Source organism: Phaethon aethereus (assembly GCF_964289735.1).
Source record: "Phaethon aethereus genome assembly, chromosome: 16".
Taxonomy (NCBI): domain Eukaryota; kingdom Metazoa; phylum Chordata; class Aves; order Phaethontiformes; family Phaethontidae; genus Phaethon; species Phaethon aethereus.
Genome location: NC_138592.1, coordinates 9,795,426 through 9,811,440, shown reverse-complemented (window position 1 = coordinate 9,811,440; position 16,015 = coordinate 9,795,426). Strand labels below are relative to the sequence as shown.

Below are 16,015 nucleotides of genomic sequence, written 5' to 3'. Positions count from 1 at the left end.
TCTGCAGATGGTGAATTGGTCAGAGAACTGAGCAGGGAGTCAGATCCACTGGGAACTAGTCACAGCCCTGCTGCTGACTTACTGCATTACTCCTTTCACAATCTTTGCTCAAATCTTCTGTTGCTTCTTTTAAAAAAAAAATTTAAAAATCCCTGTTTCCACTGAAACTGTGCTTAGTTCTGCGCCTGAACTCATCAGTGGTTTCAATACCTATCTATCCTGCGTGCTGCATACCTGGAATCGGTAATGTCTGCAAAATGCCCAGCGTTCCTGGGATACCAAAGGGTTATTATGAGTACAGTGCAAAGTCAGATCATTAAGTCAAGAGCGCTAAAGAAGGTGCTTACCAGAAGGAATGTTCTCACTGTTGGGATCTTGTTCAATTCCATCAGCAGTCTGAGTGCTTTCTCATGGTTGCTACAGTACTCCTCGTACACAAAGAATTTGTCTTTCTGCAAGTAAAAACACAGTGACTTATTGACTCAGACAAAACTGGAGTGACTATTTTGTCACAGTCTGATACCAAATTCTTTACAAAGGGGTGTGCACTCAGAGTGGCATTAGGATTGCAGTTTACATGAAGCGCATGATGCTCCTCTATCATGAAAAACATACAGAGTTGTTGCACTAATTCCGAACTTACTCTGTTGTAAGTTAACATCAGCTTCCTGAGCACAGAGACTTCCAGCACTTTTCCCCTTAATGCATCACTGAAATAATGTATTCTTTGCTGAAATAACTGATTTTGCCATCTGAGGGATACTTGCATGTGTGTCAAAATATTCCAGCAGATTAGCCAGGAGCAGAGTAAAGCCAGGAGGAAGGGGGCTGACATTTCTGAGCTGTGCTGACCACTCCTGCAGGAGGAAGAAACAGAGGTGGCTGGGAAGAACCAAGGCCTGGAAGAACCTCAGAGATCTGGAGGGGAACTATAACACAAAGCAACCAGCTGGAAACCCCCTGCCTTTCAGGGCTGAGGGGGAACGCCCAATGAGTTGGCTGGTTCACTTTGTGTTCTGAAACAAGCAGCAGACTTCACCATTTTGATGCAACACTAAATAGTGGGTCAGCTGTCCACAACAGTTTCCCTAAATGGAAGAATTTCATCAAATACACACAAAATAACCAACATATTACAGAAATTAAAGGAAGGGAAAGGTAGCTTCACAACTAGATTGAGGTACTTACACTGGAATATGTCAGACCCACCAGCACATGCAGTGGAATGAAATCCCCTGTTAAGAAACAAGGGTCAGCTGGCAGCACCAAGTTCTGCTTTACTGATTACCAGAATCACACACAGTGCAACTTCTTCTAACTAAAATGACCAGAGATGCTGAACCCATTGCAAACATCAGATATCTGGAAACACTGAAATGATTCATAAAAGAAGCAATAACAATTATTTCCATGCCTGAGCAGATCAGGCAAGGAGCTGGTTGATCCTTTCAAGGCTGTTGAGAAGGGCTGAATTTTCAGCAGCTATGCTCCGAGATTCCAGTATTGCATTCACTGGAATGAAAGATGTGTCAGGAGACCGTAATACGCTTTAGTCAGGTTAAATGATTCAGAAGCCAAAAATATCCATCATTTTTTGGTTGCTTTTCACAATATTAGTTTCTTTCCTGGTTCAGGTTGGCTTCTACGCCACAATGCAGTGCCATGCAGAGACAAGCTACTTTGCATATCAGGAGTAATTTAGATGCATTAGCATGGCACTCTGCTGGGGAAATATGCAAGGCTTTCCAGACCTGGCATCTCAGGGCACCATGCCATGTAGACAATGCCCTCCAGAGTTTGTTGTGGTTTTCAGATCATTAATTTTCTATTTAGGATCCTGTCCTGAAAACATTCTATCTGAACCTTTTAATCTCCCCAGAACTAGGAAGTTAATTTTTGAGTTGTAATTGGACTCCTAGCACTCTTCAGAGATGTAGAGTTTCCTTGTGTTAGCTGAAGATACCTGCAGCAACTACCTACTTTTAAGACAGCTCATAGTGATCCAGACAAAAAGCTATTGCCAACTGGAAGAGTTAGGTAACATGAATCCATGCAAATACAGCTGCACTCACTGAGCATTCCCTTCACTATTGTCATATGGAAAAGGATTTGTGTTAATATTAGTTCAGGAGAATTTGACATTGTGGTCAGACGCTCAATGGCTAGGATGTACATACTCAGAGACTGTAAAATGCTTTTGGGTTTGGTTTATCACTAATCTGATGAAATTTTTTTTCCCCTCCCTGTACTTCCAAAGGAAGAATTGAGAATAAATAGATGTATGTCCAAACACAACAACAATCCTACAAAGCAAATAAAACAACAGCCACAAGGAGTATGGTGCAAAGAGCTGGAATGCAAACGTTCGAGACTTTTATCCTTCATCTACAGCTGTTCATATTAGTACTGAAGTTTAATACTGGGAAGCTGAAAAGAATCAAAGGCTTCTGACCACCAGATGCAGGAAAAGGCAGGGGTGGGTCCACAGCACAATTGAAAGGAGGTAATTGAGAGGCATGGGATTGTTTTCAACCATAAAAACTGGAGAGTTGTAGAATAAGACGACAGATATGTGAGTTTCTCCTACATTCCCTTCTGTCACCTCTCCTCAACTCCCTGGATGCCCACAATCATGCTTGAAACTAAAAATAGTAACCATTAACACAACAGCATCCGTTACACCAATGCACACAAAATGTCATTGCTCAGGTTTCTGACTGCAGCTTTGAGTGCCTGGAGTTTTGGGAGGTTATAATTAGATCACAACAAAATCCCTTTGCTAAAGCTTGAGTCAGTACAATAATTATACACACACCAGAGTGCTTTCATCAAGTCTTTTCCAGCTGTCCTTCATGCATGAGGTCCACAAATATGAGAACTATGCTTTAAATTACTCAGTGTCTGAAGTGTTTAATTTCCTCTCTGGGTGACATTCAGTTCTGGACTCTCCCATCTCCTGGCGAGGAAATTATCAGTTACATAATTACAGATGTTAGCCCAGGAATTCTGAACCTGCAGTTACTCTATGTTAAAGTGCAATTATGGTCAGAGATGTGACCACATAAAAATGGCACCTTCTTACTCAGCAAATCTGCTGGATACATAGCTAGACCTTCTGATTTTGGTGACAGAAATAAGTCTATACTGTTCTTAGTTTGGTTAAAATAAATCTTTAACCAATAGTTTATTCTCCAAATATGTTATTTTGGGTTCATTAGAACTGCCCACAAATTAGTGCAAATTTGAAAATAGTTTTGACTAGAAAAAGCAAATAAGACAATTTTATTTGGACATATTTTTAACAAGGCATGGCATTTTCTTGTTTCAAAGCAGGCTGAAACCAATTTTGTCAACATGAAAAACCTAAACAAAACAGAAGATATAATTCCCAACAAAACAAGATCCCTGGTGACTTAGACAGTAGAACTGATCACTCATGCAACATTGCTCCTATAAATGAGAAGAAAACACGTTTCCCTCAAAGAAGTTTCTATTACATTGCCGAACTTATAGCAATATGGCAATATCAGAAATTAAGCATCTGTCATTTCTCTGCCCTTCTGTTCTGCAGAGTCATGCGTTTTCATGATCTGCCCAAAAGAGCCTAGGCTGATGAGGTGTGATTATTCCAAGTTCAGTGTATATGCTCTCTCTGATGTTAAAGACTTATTCTACACGCCATTTTGTTTAAGGCTGCAGATTCTATTTTGAATGAATGTTTAAGTATTTTTTTTACTGTCTGCTATGGTCCTACTGAACTACAACTCCAGAAGAAATTCTAGCACCAGACAGTGATCTTCTCATGATCATCTGATCAAATGGAATACACGAGGGCAAACAATATCTGCCTTCTGAAGTAAAACAATTTTTCACACCTGAATATCAGAGCAAGTGCATTTCATTATCTGTTAAAATACTTCAAAAAATCAATGTGCTTTTGGAACCCTTGCAAAATCTGCTTGCTTGCTTGAGTTGTTACTCAAGATCTGAATCCTTCTGCGCTCCAGGGGAGAACGTCCTAACATTATTGTAAATGGATCAACTCTGATCCTGGAGGTTCATAACAACTAAAAGCGGTGTCCTGTTTCTGAATATTGGTAGACTGTTGTTGAGTGAGGCTCTTCCAGGCCAAGGTAAACCAGGAAAAGAGTCAGGCCTATGTAGGTTAGAGGAAATTTAGGATACATAGATCTCTTGAACAGGACCCAAACACTACAGACTGGTGGAACTCCACATGGGGAATCTGGGGATCTCTATAAAGGATGTATGATACAAGGAAATTTACAGAAAACATGCACCACTAAGAAATGCAGTACCTGGAAAAAACAGTGCTTCAAGAATCCTCAAGCTAGTCACCAAATTTATGAGCATTTTTTAACATTGAGTTTCTGAAGAAAAGCACCTGCACTAACATCTGGCTGCTGACAAGGTCTGTGTTCATAATCAGGACTAAGAATGACCTTGCCAGGTTATCACGATAGAAGATACACTGATACATTCAAGATACACAGGCCTTATGTCACTTACTCACTGCAAACTCCCCTGAGGATACATTGTGATTTGATGACGATGATAAAGCAGGGCTGAGAGTGTTCCTCCTAGCATTTCTTCTAAGCACATTGCAACAAGAGAACCTTACCCAAAATGAAAGACCAAAGAAATACGTTACCCATGTTTTCCCTGGGTACACTGACTAACAACATGCACTCTGAAAAAAGCTCTTCAGCCAGTTGCAGGAGTGCATCACTGGGAGAGAACTGTTGGCTTTTTCTCCAGGAAACCTTGAGTGTGCTGCAGGAGCTTCTTCTGAGGGCAAAATACTGTACACCATTTAAAAAAAAAAAAAATGGTTTCAGCACCATGGAAACACCTTCAGGAGTACTGTTTCTGAGGCATAGGGTTTTTTTCATGAATGCCTCTGCCTCATCAGAACAGCCCCAATTAGGGAAATGGAGCTTTGGAAGCCTGAGCAGAAAGGAACTGAAGACTCACTCTGAACCACAGTTGCCACTGGCATCTCCCTGTCACTTGCTGTAGACTCACTGTGGAAGCCTTTACTGTGACAGGGCACAAATCCCACCTCCCTCACTCAAATACCCACAGTGAAGCTTGCCTCCTAATACCTAGGCACAATCTGCAAGCAAGGACAAATTATTTCTTCCTCTCTTGATAACCTTCTGCTGCCTGTTCCTTACTCAGACTTGAGGTAACACAATGCTCCTAATGGTATTACTACATTTCCTTAAGGTAATTATAGATGAGACAAGCTTTTTCTATATATTCTGAATTGAATCTATGTTTTACTTCCTTCTGCATAAGCTGCTTCTTCCCTAAGGGAACACAAAACAGTTGATGTATACATTTGTTTGCAATGCATTCCACAGACAGCAGCGTAAGCTGATCCCAGTCAAACTGCCTCTGTCTGAAGACAAATTCTCACCAGCACTCATGCCTATGCATTATTGTCGCACGTTTGATAAATAAGGAATATTACCTAATGATTAAATTTAACAGTAATAAAGTTACAAAATTATATGTTCATATACACAAAACCACTAATAATGACTACCAGGCTTGAATTCAGTCAAGTGACAGGACATTAACATTTCTGTTTATTCAGTGCCACTCTGGAACACCATAGACAATCTGACAGCATCACTCACAAGCCCTCTAATTTTGATGCCCTTGCTAATGAATACTAATATATTAGCAGAGCACATCTTGTTGGTAGGCAATGATTCTAGCGGGTATTCAAGTCTTTAAGTTCACCAGTATGTTTTTCAGCAGCTGACAGTTAGTCATCACATCTGATATGATTTTAGGGCATGGTCTCAATGTAACACTTTCTGACACTACAGCATAAGTAAAAATTAAACAAGGGGGTGTAGTTGGTAAAGCTCTACAAGCAATGAATGGCTGTATAATTGCTGTCCGCTCAAATCTGATGAATTGTGAGAGCATGAATTTTGATCATGAAAGCGTAATAGAGCATATTTTGATAGGAAGTTGGCCTGTGGCTTAATGCAGTTAATAAGAATTTGAAGAAATGGCTATTATGTACATGCTTCCTAATTTTCAAACATCTCAGGAGGGCTGCTCCAAGTGAAAAAAATGTGCAACTTCAAATTATTATACATGTAAATTAGGTAACTTTGCATTTAAAGGAGTCCAGATTATAACTGATCATATTATGGATGTAGTAGGAGAACAAATAATACAGCTATCAGGCATAAAGTCAGATGACACAGAAAGAAATTGTCAAAATGTTCTGAAGAGCCTGGGACTGGCAGAGTGAATTTGTATCATATGACTACTTTGCATTTTCTATCTCTGGGATTCTTGAGCTCACATTATGATTCCAAAAGCCAAATTTTATTTACTTTTGAGCTACATAATGCAGGTACTTGTTTATTCCATGCTAAAAGGCTGCATGTTGTAACTTGTGCTGCATTTCAGCAAGGTAAGCCATCTCACACCGCCTTTCATTTACTGAAGGATAAGTATATGCACAGACACTAACTACTATAAATGATGTATTGTCCTTTTGTTTTTAATTTTGATCTTTGAGGGTTTCAATTTTTTTAAATTTTAAAACACACAAAAATTATTAATTTACTTGAAATTTTGCTGCTTCTTTTGAAACATTTGGGACCAAAGCAAATTCTCAGCAATGAAATGTGATCAGCTGGGTGGAAAACAAAAGGAAAAAATATTCAATGGGAAAAGGAAGGGTTTCTAAAAATACCTCGTTGTTTAGCTGAGTTTGATGTGGTTTCCATTGTTCTAACCTCATTCACAAGTTTTTTTCCCACCCTACGTACAACTTTCATACAAGACGTACATTGTCATGGTATTGCCACAAGACTTAGAGATTAGGGCTAGCTAAGGGGCATGGGAGCTTATGACAGGAAACTGCATTTTCAGATAGCGTTAAGTCATTGTACTTACAAATTTTAAGAAAACATTTCCCAGTTCATGCTGAGACTGAGGTTCTGGTTGTAAACAAAATTCCAGGGCAGCCAGGAACTCCTTGTGAACACCAAGAATGTCTTCAATGTTAGAAAATAAGATCTGAAATATAAAGAGAAAAACATTGGTAGCTGTTAATATATCTGAGAGTGTTTTGTTAAAGTAGTAGCACCAAAATATTGTGGCTCTAGACTTCCTGCGGTAGGATCTAAAGCACAGACAGGGACTCATACAGAATGAATTACACTGTATTTGCCCCTTTCCTGGCTCCCTACAGAAATCTTTATTGCTACTGAAGTACCTGCTGTAAATGAAGGTTTATCTTTCCAGTATCTTTCCAGATACCTGAGCATGATGAATGTGAGCAACCTCTTTCAAGTCTAGAGAAGATTTCCTATGGGACCAGCCAGGTGAATGGAATCACAAGGACCAAACTCACTTTGCAGGATATAGAAGCGGGAAGTCATTTGCCTTTCCTTCCCATGCATTAGAAATCACTTTCTGGAAGAAAGGGACTTGAAGCTATCACACACAATGATGTACCTGTAAACAAGAGACCAAAGCTCTGCCACACAGGACCTAGCACTTCACTGACAGGAGTACAGAATAGTGTAAAATGCTTGCAAATGACAAGAACAGCATTTTAGAGTTCTCTTTCGCTGATCTCAGTGGTTCTACAAGGCATACATAACGGGACAGAGGCCCCTAGTTTAGAAGTGTACTAAAACCGTGCAATCTCACGGCTACATGATCCCTAGTGATTTGCATATACATGCGCTAAGGGGAATAAACTGCCAGAGTGAAAGCTGCTATAAACACGTAAACTTTATAAGTCTTAATCATTTTCATACAAACTATGAGAAGAAAGTGTGAATACACATATAGGAGATAGAATGCTACCTACATGGAGGTAGAAGCCCTGATGCATGGTGACACAGCCATCAGTATTGACAGCCACCGGCGGAAAGTCTGAATGGGCAGAGTAAACCCTGGAGTTTGCAGTGACATACGTATTGCAGACAACATTTTCTCTCGCTCTGCTTTATCCATGCCACTTGCAAAGAGAAGATCTGCAGTGCAGTCAAACCAGCTTTCACATTGGAAGCAGCCTCCCAGGTCTTGCACAGTGGGTGGGTGATGCTCCTCTGAACCCCAAAGTGTGCAGTCTGACAGGGCTAGCCCTCATCTTCCTGGCATTCAGTGTGGGAAGTGATCGAGCCTAACATCTTCTAACACTTCCCTAAGTACCTTATTGTAACACTAAGCTTTTCAACTTTATGCATTGGAATTTATTCACCAGATGTGACACTGATTCAGCCTGGTGGCTGATGATGTGGCAGTAATTCAGAAAAACAATAATCTGTAAATTAAGTCTAATCATTGAAGACAGGAATGAAGTCTCAATTCCTGGTTTAAAACCAGTTTCTCTCTGGTTTTGCAGGGGTAGACAAGGTCAGGAATTCAAGGAGCCTTCCTCTCTGCATGTACCCAGGTTCAACTCTATACCTGCTGTTATCCGAGGATGGGCAGAGTATTTCTCTCAAACCCCTTCTGCAAGCTGGCTGCACGTGCATAGCAGAACCTATTGCATCTCCCTTGTCTTTGCGCCCCTCTCACTCCAGGAATACTGAGATACGGTAGTATGCACCATCATTAATGTATACTTGTGCCTCATAGCTCCTTTCTAGCTCAGAATAAACTAAAAGATTCCAAGACACTGAATTTGCACTGGTGGGCTCTGTGCCAAAATAACAGCAGATACGACCATTTGATTGCTTCCAGAAAACTCCCCAGGCTAATTCAAGCAGACCATACGATGGTTCTGTCACACGGCTGAAACTGATGTGATGACACAGTAGCCTCTGTCTGCATGGCCTTGCCAGAAGCTGTGCCAAAGGGGGATTAACAAGGAAGAGGAAAACATGTCAGGGATGATTTTAACCTTCAGGAGCAGTTTTCGAGGGGTATTTTTTGATCCAAGGAATATCTGTGTAATCTAACGAATTCCATAGTGGTCAGTAGAGCTCTGCTTGCAGCAGAATTCACAGATAAGAAGAGTCAATTGAAAATCAAGGCAGCAGAGAGACCTTAACTGCATGTGCTTCTATATCTAATACACAGTTACCATTTAGAAGCCTCATGCGAGGATCTATGTCTGGCAGCTTGCGTACACCCTCAAGTTGTACTGCCTTCAACCTACCGTATCAGTAAAATTACATCAGTGCCCTGCTGCAAATGTAGCATAATACTAACATATCAACAGAGTTATTCCCACATGAGGCAGCGAATAAACTAAAATTTTTTTTTTTTTTTTTTTTTTTAAATGATGTTGCTGCAGCTGTTAATCACTGGAGTACCTGTAAAATCTAGGCCTGGCACAGGACTCAATGTGGCCTTTCTGGAAGGGGATATGGTGGCCAAAGATTACTGAAATCTCCAGTGCTTAGTGCCAGCTGTAGGAGAAACCTGCAAAAATAATACTGGGAGCAATAAATCAAATTATCCTAAAAAAGCACTTTCTCCTTTTGCTCAGAGGTGAGTGACTGCCAGAATACCTTGTATTTTCCTCTAGACATTTCTGCTGCTTGAAGAGAGGAAAAGACAGGCTTCTCCTTACATAAGCTGCCACACCATTTATATAGTCTCTGCTACCATCCTTGCTGCTGCCAGCCACTTCACAGCTCTCTGGTAACATAATATTAGCAGGCAAAGTTATCACAAGTCCCAACACCACCTTGCTTGTCCTGCTTCTAACAGCAAGGAGGAAGGAAAGGAAAGGGAAAGAAAGAACAACTATCAACTGCAGGAAAGACAATGAAATTATTTGGGGTTGGGGGAGAAGGGTGGCAGGAGGGGGAAATAATATTGACTCTGATCACGAAAACTGTGCCTTTGTGATTCTATTTCACCAGCAATAGGTGTAGGCCCTTTATTACTGAAGAGAAGCTTGGCTATTGAAAGCTGGGTATTGTAATAATAAGAATAAATGAGGTCTCACAAAGACCCCCCAGGCACCTCAAGAATGACACAAAAATGAAGCAGTACTTCCCCAGAGGAGTGTGATGAAATTTCAAATACAAATACATTTAAATCAGCGGAGAAAATATGGATTCTTCCACACAAGCTTTGTGGGCACTGCATCTGATTATGTGGCAGTTATAATTAATATTCATTTTGATAATATATGAATAACGATAGAATAATAACTTTCATCAGCATCTGTGGCTCTTCATCAAATTAGCAAATGGCTGTGTAGGTTTATTTCCCATGCAGAACTTACTTTTTACACACTTCTCTGCACACCAGATCTATTGTCACTACGCACTTGTCTACTTTTTCTTCAGCCACCTCCAAACTTACTTCAGAGTCTAGATGGTGAGTTTCTGGGAAGCAGGGACTTGCAAATTTGAAGACAGCAAGAGGCTTAGCTCCACAAAGCTGCCAAGTTGTCTTGCTGATGCCAGTCAGTCAATACTACAGTATTGCTAGCCTGGAGAATGAATAGCAAAAATGGAGGCTAGAGCCCTTCTAGGATCTCTACACATTCAGGTAATACTAGTATGTGTGAAATGGAGGAACCAGACTTGGGGAAATGCATGCCAACTGCGGTAACACTGGCTGGTGTGATATTCCTGTTATTGCTGTGCCCTGCTCCCACAGGTGTAAAGGGCAAAGTTTCTGCTAACTTAGGAGCTACTCCTGTAGCCTCTAATGGCAAACAAACTGCACCTTGTCCCACTGATCATCAGGTTTCACTTGCATACATGTACAAAAGGGGTTTTGGTTTCACATGCATATGTGTACAAGGAGGGTTTTAAGCCAAATTACTACAAGAAAGCATTGCTTGTATTTATGAAAATAACCAACAACAAAGCCTCCTGTAACCATAGGCACTAGAGAAGCTCGTACCTCACAGCTCTGTGTTCTATGTCCCATATCTCTTTCCAGTGCAAAATTTATTCAGGAACCTCTTCATGCAAGGTTCTCCTGTTACTTAGTACCCCCACAAGAACCCAAATTCCTTCCCACTAGAACACAAAGGAACATGCCTGCCTCCTTCTCATAAGCCTTATCAATTTCAGATTTGTAAAAGACAGCAGATGCAAATTGGCTAACTGAATACTACTGTCAAGCAAAACAGACAAGGGCTGTGCATTCCCTGCCTTTCCTCTCAAAGACACTGAAAAGGCCTCTCTGTCCTCTACCCACCATTTCACAAATCTTGCCAAAAGTTAGTATCTCTGACAACACTACACTGTTGTCAAGTTTTACTGAAATTAGCTGGTGGGATGAAAAATTGCTGGAAGATGACAGCTATGCGAACGGGCAAACAGATTGACAGATAAACTGTCAACATGAGCCTCTTTTCCTTAGGGAACCAGTTAAATAATAAGCATCAATATGACATGAGGACATTTGATATTTGTATCCCTGAATCTAGCCCTTCATTATATATCATTTTCCCTACCAAGGAAATGCGGAAGATAGAAGAAATACCTTAACGTTCTCCTCTGTTATGTACTTCTCTGCTTTGTCCACAGCATTCTGGCGGATCCGGTGAAGAAATGCCTGCAGAGATACAAAATATTATGTTCAAATGGCTTGATAGAGTTTGATTTTCACTCTTTTATATCCTCTAGGTTCCCATCAACACAGGGCAGCTAATTACCTTTAAGACTGAAAGAATGTAAACATTTACCAAATCACAACCACAGTTCTTAAACTGGGAACTGCATTCCAGGTAACACAAAAGACATTTGCTACAAAGTTGTTGAGTTTTGCCTGGCCATAAATGTCTTCTCTCTGTTGAAACTTTTAGACTTAATTATCTGTTACTACCAATAGACCACAGCGAGGGACTATTTGTTTTTTCTTTGAAGGCTTTCCCTCTCTCTAAGATGCAGCTGTTTTGACTTTGGGGGGCAGCGTGCCTGATGCACATCAAGACATATGTCAGCAAAAAGGACTGCAAAGAACGACAAAAGGACATTCATGCTGCTGGATCTGAGGCATGTCAAAGTGATCAGCTAGGGTTATGGACAAGTTCAACAGACTCAATACTTGGGGAAGGGAAATGGGAATCGCCAGACAGTGCCTGGGATACATTATCCTGTTCACTGTATTTCGTTTGGTTAAAATCAGGCAAAACAATGCTGGAACTTTTCACCTAGGCCAGGTTTTCCCTTCCCGCAAATCTGCACAACTTTGGCTTTAACAGGCAAATCAATAAAAAGCTCCAGGCCAGATACCAATGGACAGTGATCTGCATATCGGCCTTTAGAGCATAATTCTGGCTACTGGAAGTCGGGACCTACTTGCATTTGCACTATTCAGTACCCACAGCATATTTGATCCAGTGGGAAGGCTTTAGCAAAGCACACTGTATGGGATTTCTACCTCAAGCCTCCACCGTTTTAGCAACTATTTGCTAAAGGGTACTTCTGCACTGAGAGTAGGCATCAGCAAAGAGAGTTGCAAATACCCGCAGGTGAGACTGAAGGGAAGCCAGTGAGGACAGAATCTGCTGTGATAAACTACATGACCCATGCACAGAAGTGTAGAGGGCTTTCCTCTCTGTTCTTGTTAGTGGTTTCTAACTCGCCTCCCACACAAAGGAGTGAGCCCTGGGGAGTGCTGTGAACAAGGCAGAAAGGAACTTTTCTTACCCACCTGAGACAGAGAGGCGAAGCGGGTCATTTCTTTGTACTTATGGTACAAAGCAGCTTTGTTGCAGCTTGATAATAAAAGGCTTTTAAAAGTTGAACTATTCCTAAGCAATGCCCATGTCAGCTGATGCACACTCAGCTTTTTCTTTTTTCCTTTTGCCTGTCGGGATTGGCAGCAGCTTACAACCTGATAAGAAGCAGTATCACTGAACCAAACTTAAGAGCTTATGGAATGCTTTCGCCTCTGGTATTTTGGTTGGAAGACAGCGAACATGTCCCTCTGACGTCCAGCACTAAAAGGGGCACATCTCAGCTTCTGCTTAGCCATGGCTCTCTGTCACTTATCAGCCATTCACACTTTACAGAACAGGCAGCAATAAAAAAAAAGATTAATGAGGCACACAGACCTTACATTTGTTTTCAGCCCTGGATTCTCAACCTGCTTTTGAACAAATTTCAAGGGCTACAGCCACGTTGCTCCTCTTGTATTGCTAAACAGGAAGGAGATCCTGGCTAGACTCCAGCTAGATATGGAGAGCTTGGAGTAGGTTGTGTGGACTAAGAAGTCTGAAGAACACATTCCTGCATTAAAGGAACAGGACATGTGTACCAGCAGCAGTAGAGGAATTTTCTAAGGACCAGCCAGTCCACTTTGCCAATAATCTGGCCAGGAACCGCTGCAATGTTAATGTACTGCCCAGCGCCTTGGCAACAGTCAGGGAACTGTCTGAGATGAAGTGTCCAGCATGAGGACTAATGCCAGGAGGATTTACAGGAATAGCTGTGCCCTCCCACTTCAGTGCTGGGTGTGATATCTGAGCATTAATAATCAGGCATCTGATTTATATAAGGTAGCACATCATACTAAAGTCATTCATTCTCAAAAGATAAGCCAGGCAGAGACTTTTCCTTGCTCTAATCACATCTGTTTCAAGACAATGAATCCAATTGGAATGATTAATTAATCTACACAATCAGCAGCTCCACTGGTGACTAATAGTTACCTGCATACAGTCCCAGTATGGTGGGTTTAATAATAGAAAGCTGGTAAACAGAAATGCAAATCACATTAGCTGTTACAGGGTAGTCAATAAAAAAGCAGAGACTGTGTTAATCTCCAAAACAGCTTTTCTGTGATGCTTGTCTGAAAAGATCATTTAATATGAGCGCAAGAAAGGGAGAAAAGGAGAGAGAAAAATCAAACAAAAAATGAGAAAGGCATAGAAGTAGGGAGAGAGCAGAAAGGATGAAAGACATAAAAGGGAAAGAGGCAGTCAACTTTGTCAATAGTTTGTCAAATCTCCTACAGTCTCTGATTTGTTTTGATGTGCATGAACAGGCAGTCTCTCCAATAATAATAAAAGACGACAGTTACAAGAGATTTTGGACCCAGAAATTTAGCAGTCTACTCTCCAAAATGCAATCCCCCCAAAAAAATCAAAACTTAGTGGATTCAAAACTGTTCCCCAGTTTTCAATACCTTCTCATATGCAAACAGAATCTCTTGCAACACAGTCATACAAATTAAGAAGCATGATAAACACAGGCTATTAAACAGCAGCTCATAGAGCTAACGTTGCATGCCCTGTTCATGTGACAATGCTACTTTCCTTCCAAACCGCTTCTAGCTTGGAAAAAGCAGCCCTTTTCCCAGAAATGCTGTTCAGACATTCAGATCAGTTTTTTCCAAACTTCTCAAGCAATTTTTTTTTCTGCTACTGGTTTTACTAGGCTCTAAGCTCATCCGTACCAATAGCATCCCTCTACTCACCTGGTGACACAAACTCTAAGACCCATTACACAAGCAGTACGCAAGTCTCTTTGGGAAACATAGCTACAGGGAATGGTATGATCTTTTATTAGACTAACTGATTTATCTGGAAAAATCAGACAGGTATTTGGGCCAGGACATGGCAAAGGTGATGAAAAAAGAGAGCAGGTGGTGGTGGATATTGGAAAGCCTGCCATGTCCATATCTTATTTATATTCCAAAACATATTATTATTGAAGAGGAAGTAGGTGAAGGGGTGAAAGTTCTTCTGCCACCTAAAAAGTTACTGAGCAAAAATGCTCTCTCTGGCTGCTCCAATCTCTTCACACTCTGCACAACTCACATATAAATTCAAGGGGTCTAGTCCTTGACATTTTCCATGAGGAACTTTCAGGGACACCTCAGTATAACCCTTTTCAATGGCAACACTTTTGATCTCTGCAAAAATGAACTCACCGTCCTCCAGGGGTATGTGAAAGCATAGGGGTCAGCTTTCTTGGGAGCTCTTGAAAAACTTTCCTAAGACTTGGGGACTCTGAAAATCATTCCTAGGACACAGGAGGATGATCACAATCACCTCTCCACCACAATCAAAAGTGGAACTCACTACTGTGGCATGCTGTTGGTTTCCTACACTTACGAACTATCAGGGATTCGGGAAAGGGCAGCAGCTTGTGATACACACTACACTGAAACAACGATCAAACATCAGATCAGTAAGACACTGTTGAATAGCTAGAGAGAGATGAACAGGCAACAAAAGTAGACTCTGCTCCATTCTATCTGCTTGTTGTATGCTGATCAGGGTGGATATAAAAGTTTAAAATTTCACAAAAAACAGAGATAAAAAGATGGCAAATAACATGACATCTTTCCTTCTTATCCCCACAGATGCTGCATTTGCTCTCTTGCCATTTGTAGAGTCCTGCTGTGCTCACACTGTGCCCGGTCTCTGAGCAACTCAAGCTGTATGGTGGACTACTGCTTCCACAACAGAAGAGGGGAGAAGGACTGGCAGAGCCCATGGGTCCAGAACAAAAACAGGTCACAGCACAATGTACAGAAAAAAACGGGAAACCAGGCTGATAAATTTTAATTCTCCTGATAAAGGTCTGTGAAGGTCTCATCTTCCATGCATGTGTGCTAATCATTAGGAAAACAGCCCACAGAGGACTTTTTGTTTAAAATTCTGCTGCTGCATCAACATAACATTTATTTGTGCACTGTGACTCGTTGCCATAGAGGTCTGCTGCTTCCAAGCTCAGCAGGGCATGTCTGATGCTCCTCATGTCATGCATAAACACAGTTTATAGTTTGTCTTACAGTACAAATGCCTTGCAGGATTCAAGCAAATCTATGACAAATTAGAATGAGCAGAATGAAATGCTTCCTCTCTGTACCATGTCATGTTGGGTAAGTTCCTTCCAACAAATACTACTAAAACCACATTACAAATCTAGAATGCCATTTAGGTATAAAAGTTCATTTCAGTAAATAAGTACTTTTTAATGGCCCTTTTTCATGACAAGTGTTTTGTTCTTCAGTTCGCTACCCTTACAATCTACCGTCACTTGTTGCTTTGAGTGTCTTTGCTGCACCTCTGAACCAC

At 41.0% G+C, this 16,015-nt stretch overlaps 1 protein-coding gene across 1 annotated transcript in view; it reads right to left on the bottom strand.

The window, feature by feature from the left end:
* PREX1 (phosphatidylinositol-3,4,5-trisphosphate dependent Rac exchange factor 1) overlaps window positions 1-16,015 on the bottom strand; it is a gene marked incomplete at its 3' end in the record, with an annotated part of 164,612 nt that overhangs the window by 85,710 nt on the left and 62,887 nt on the right. Inside the window, exons 2-4 of the mRNA XM_082007383.1 lie at window positions 11,467-11,538; window positions 6,949-7,071; window positions 348-452 (exon numbers count right to left, since the gene is read on the bottom strand). Coding sequence (XP_081863509.1) covers window positions 348-452; window positions 6,949-7,071; window positions 11,467-11,538 — 300 coding nt within the window. The remainder of the gene's footprint in view (window positions 1-347; window positions 453-6,948; window positions 7,072-11,466; window positions 11,539-16,015) is intronic.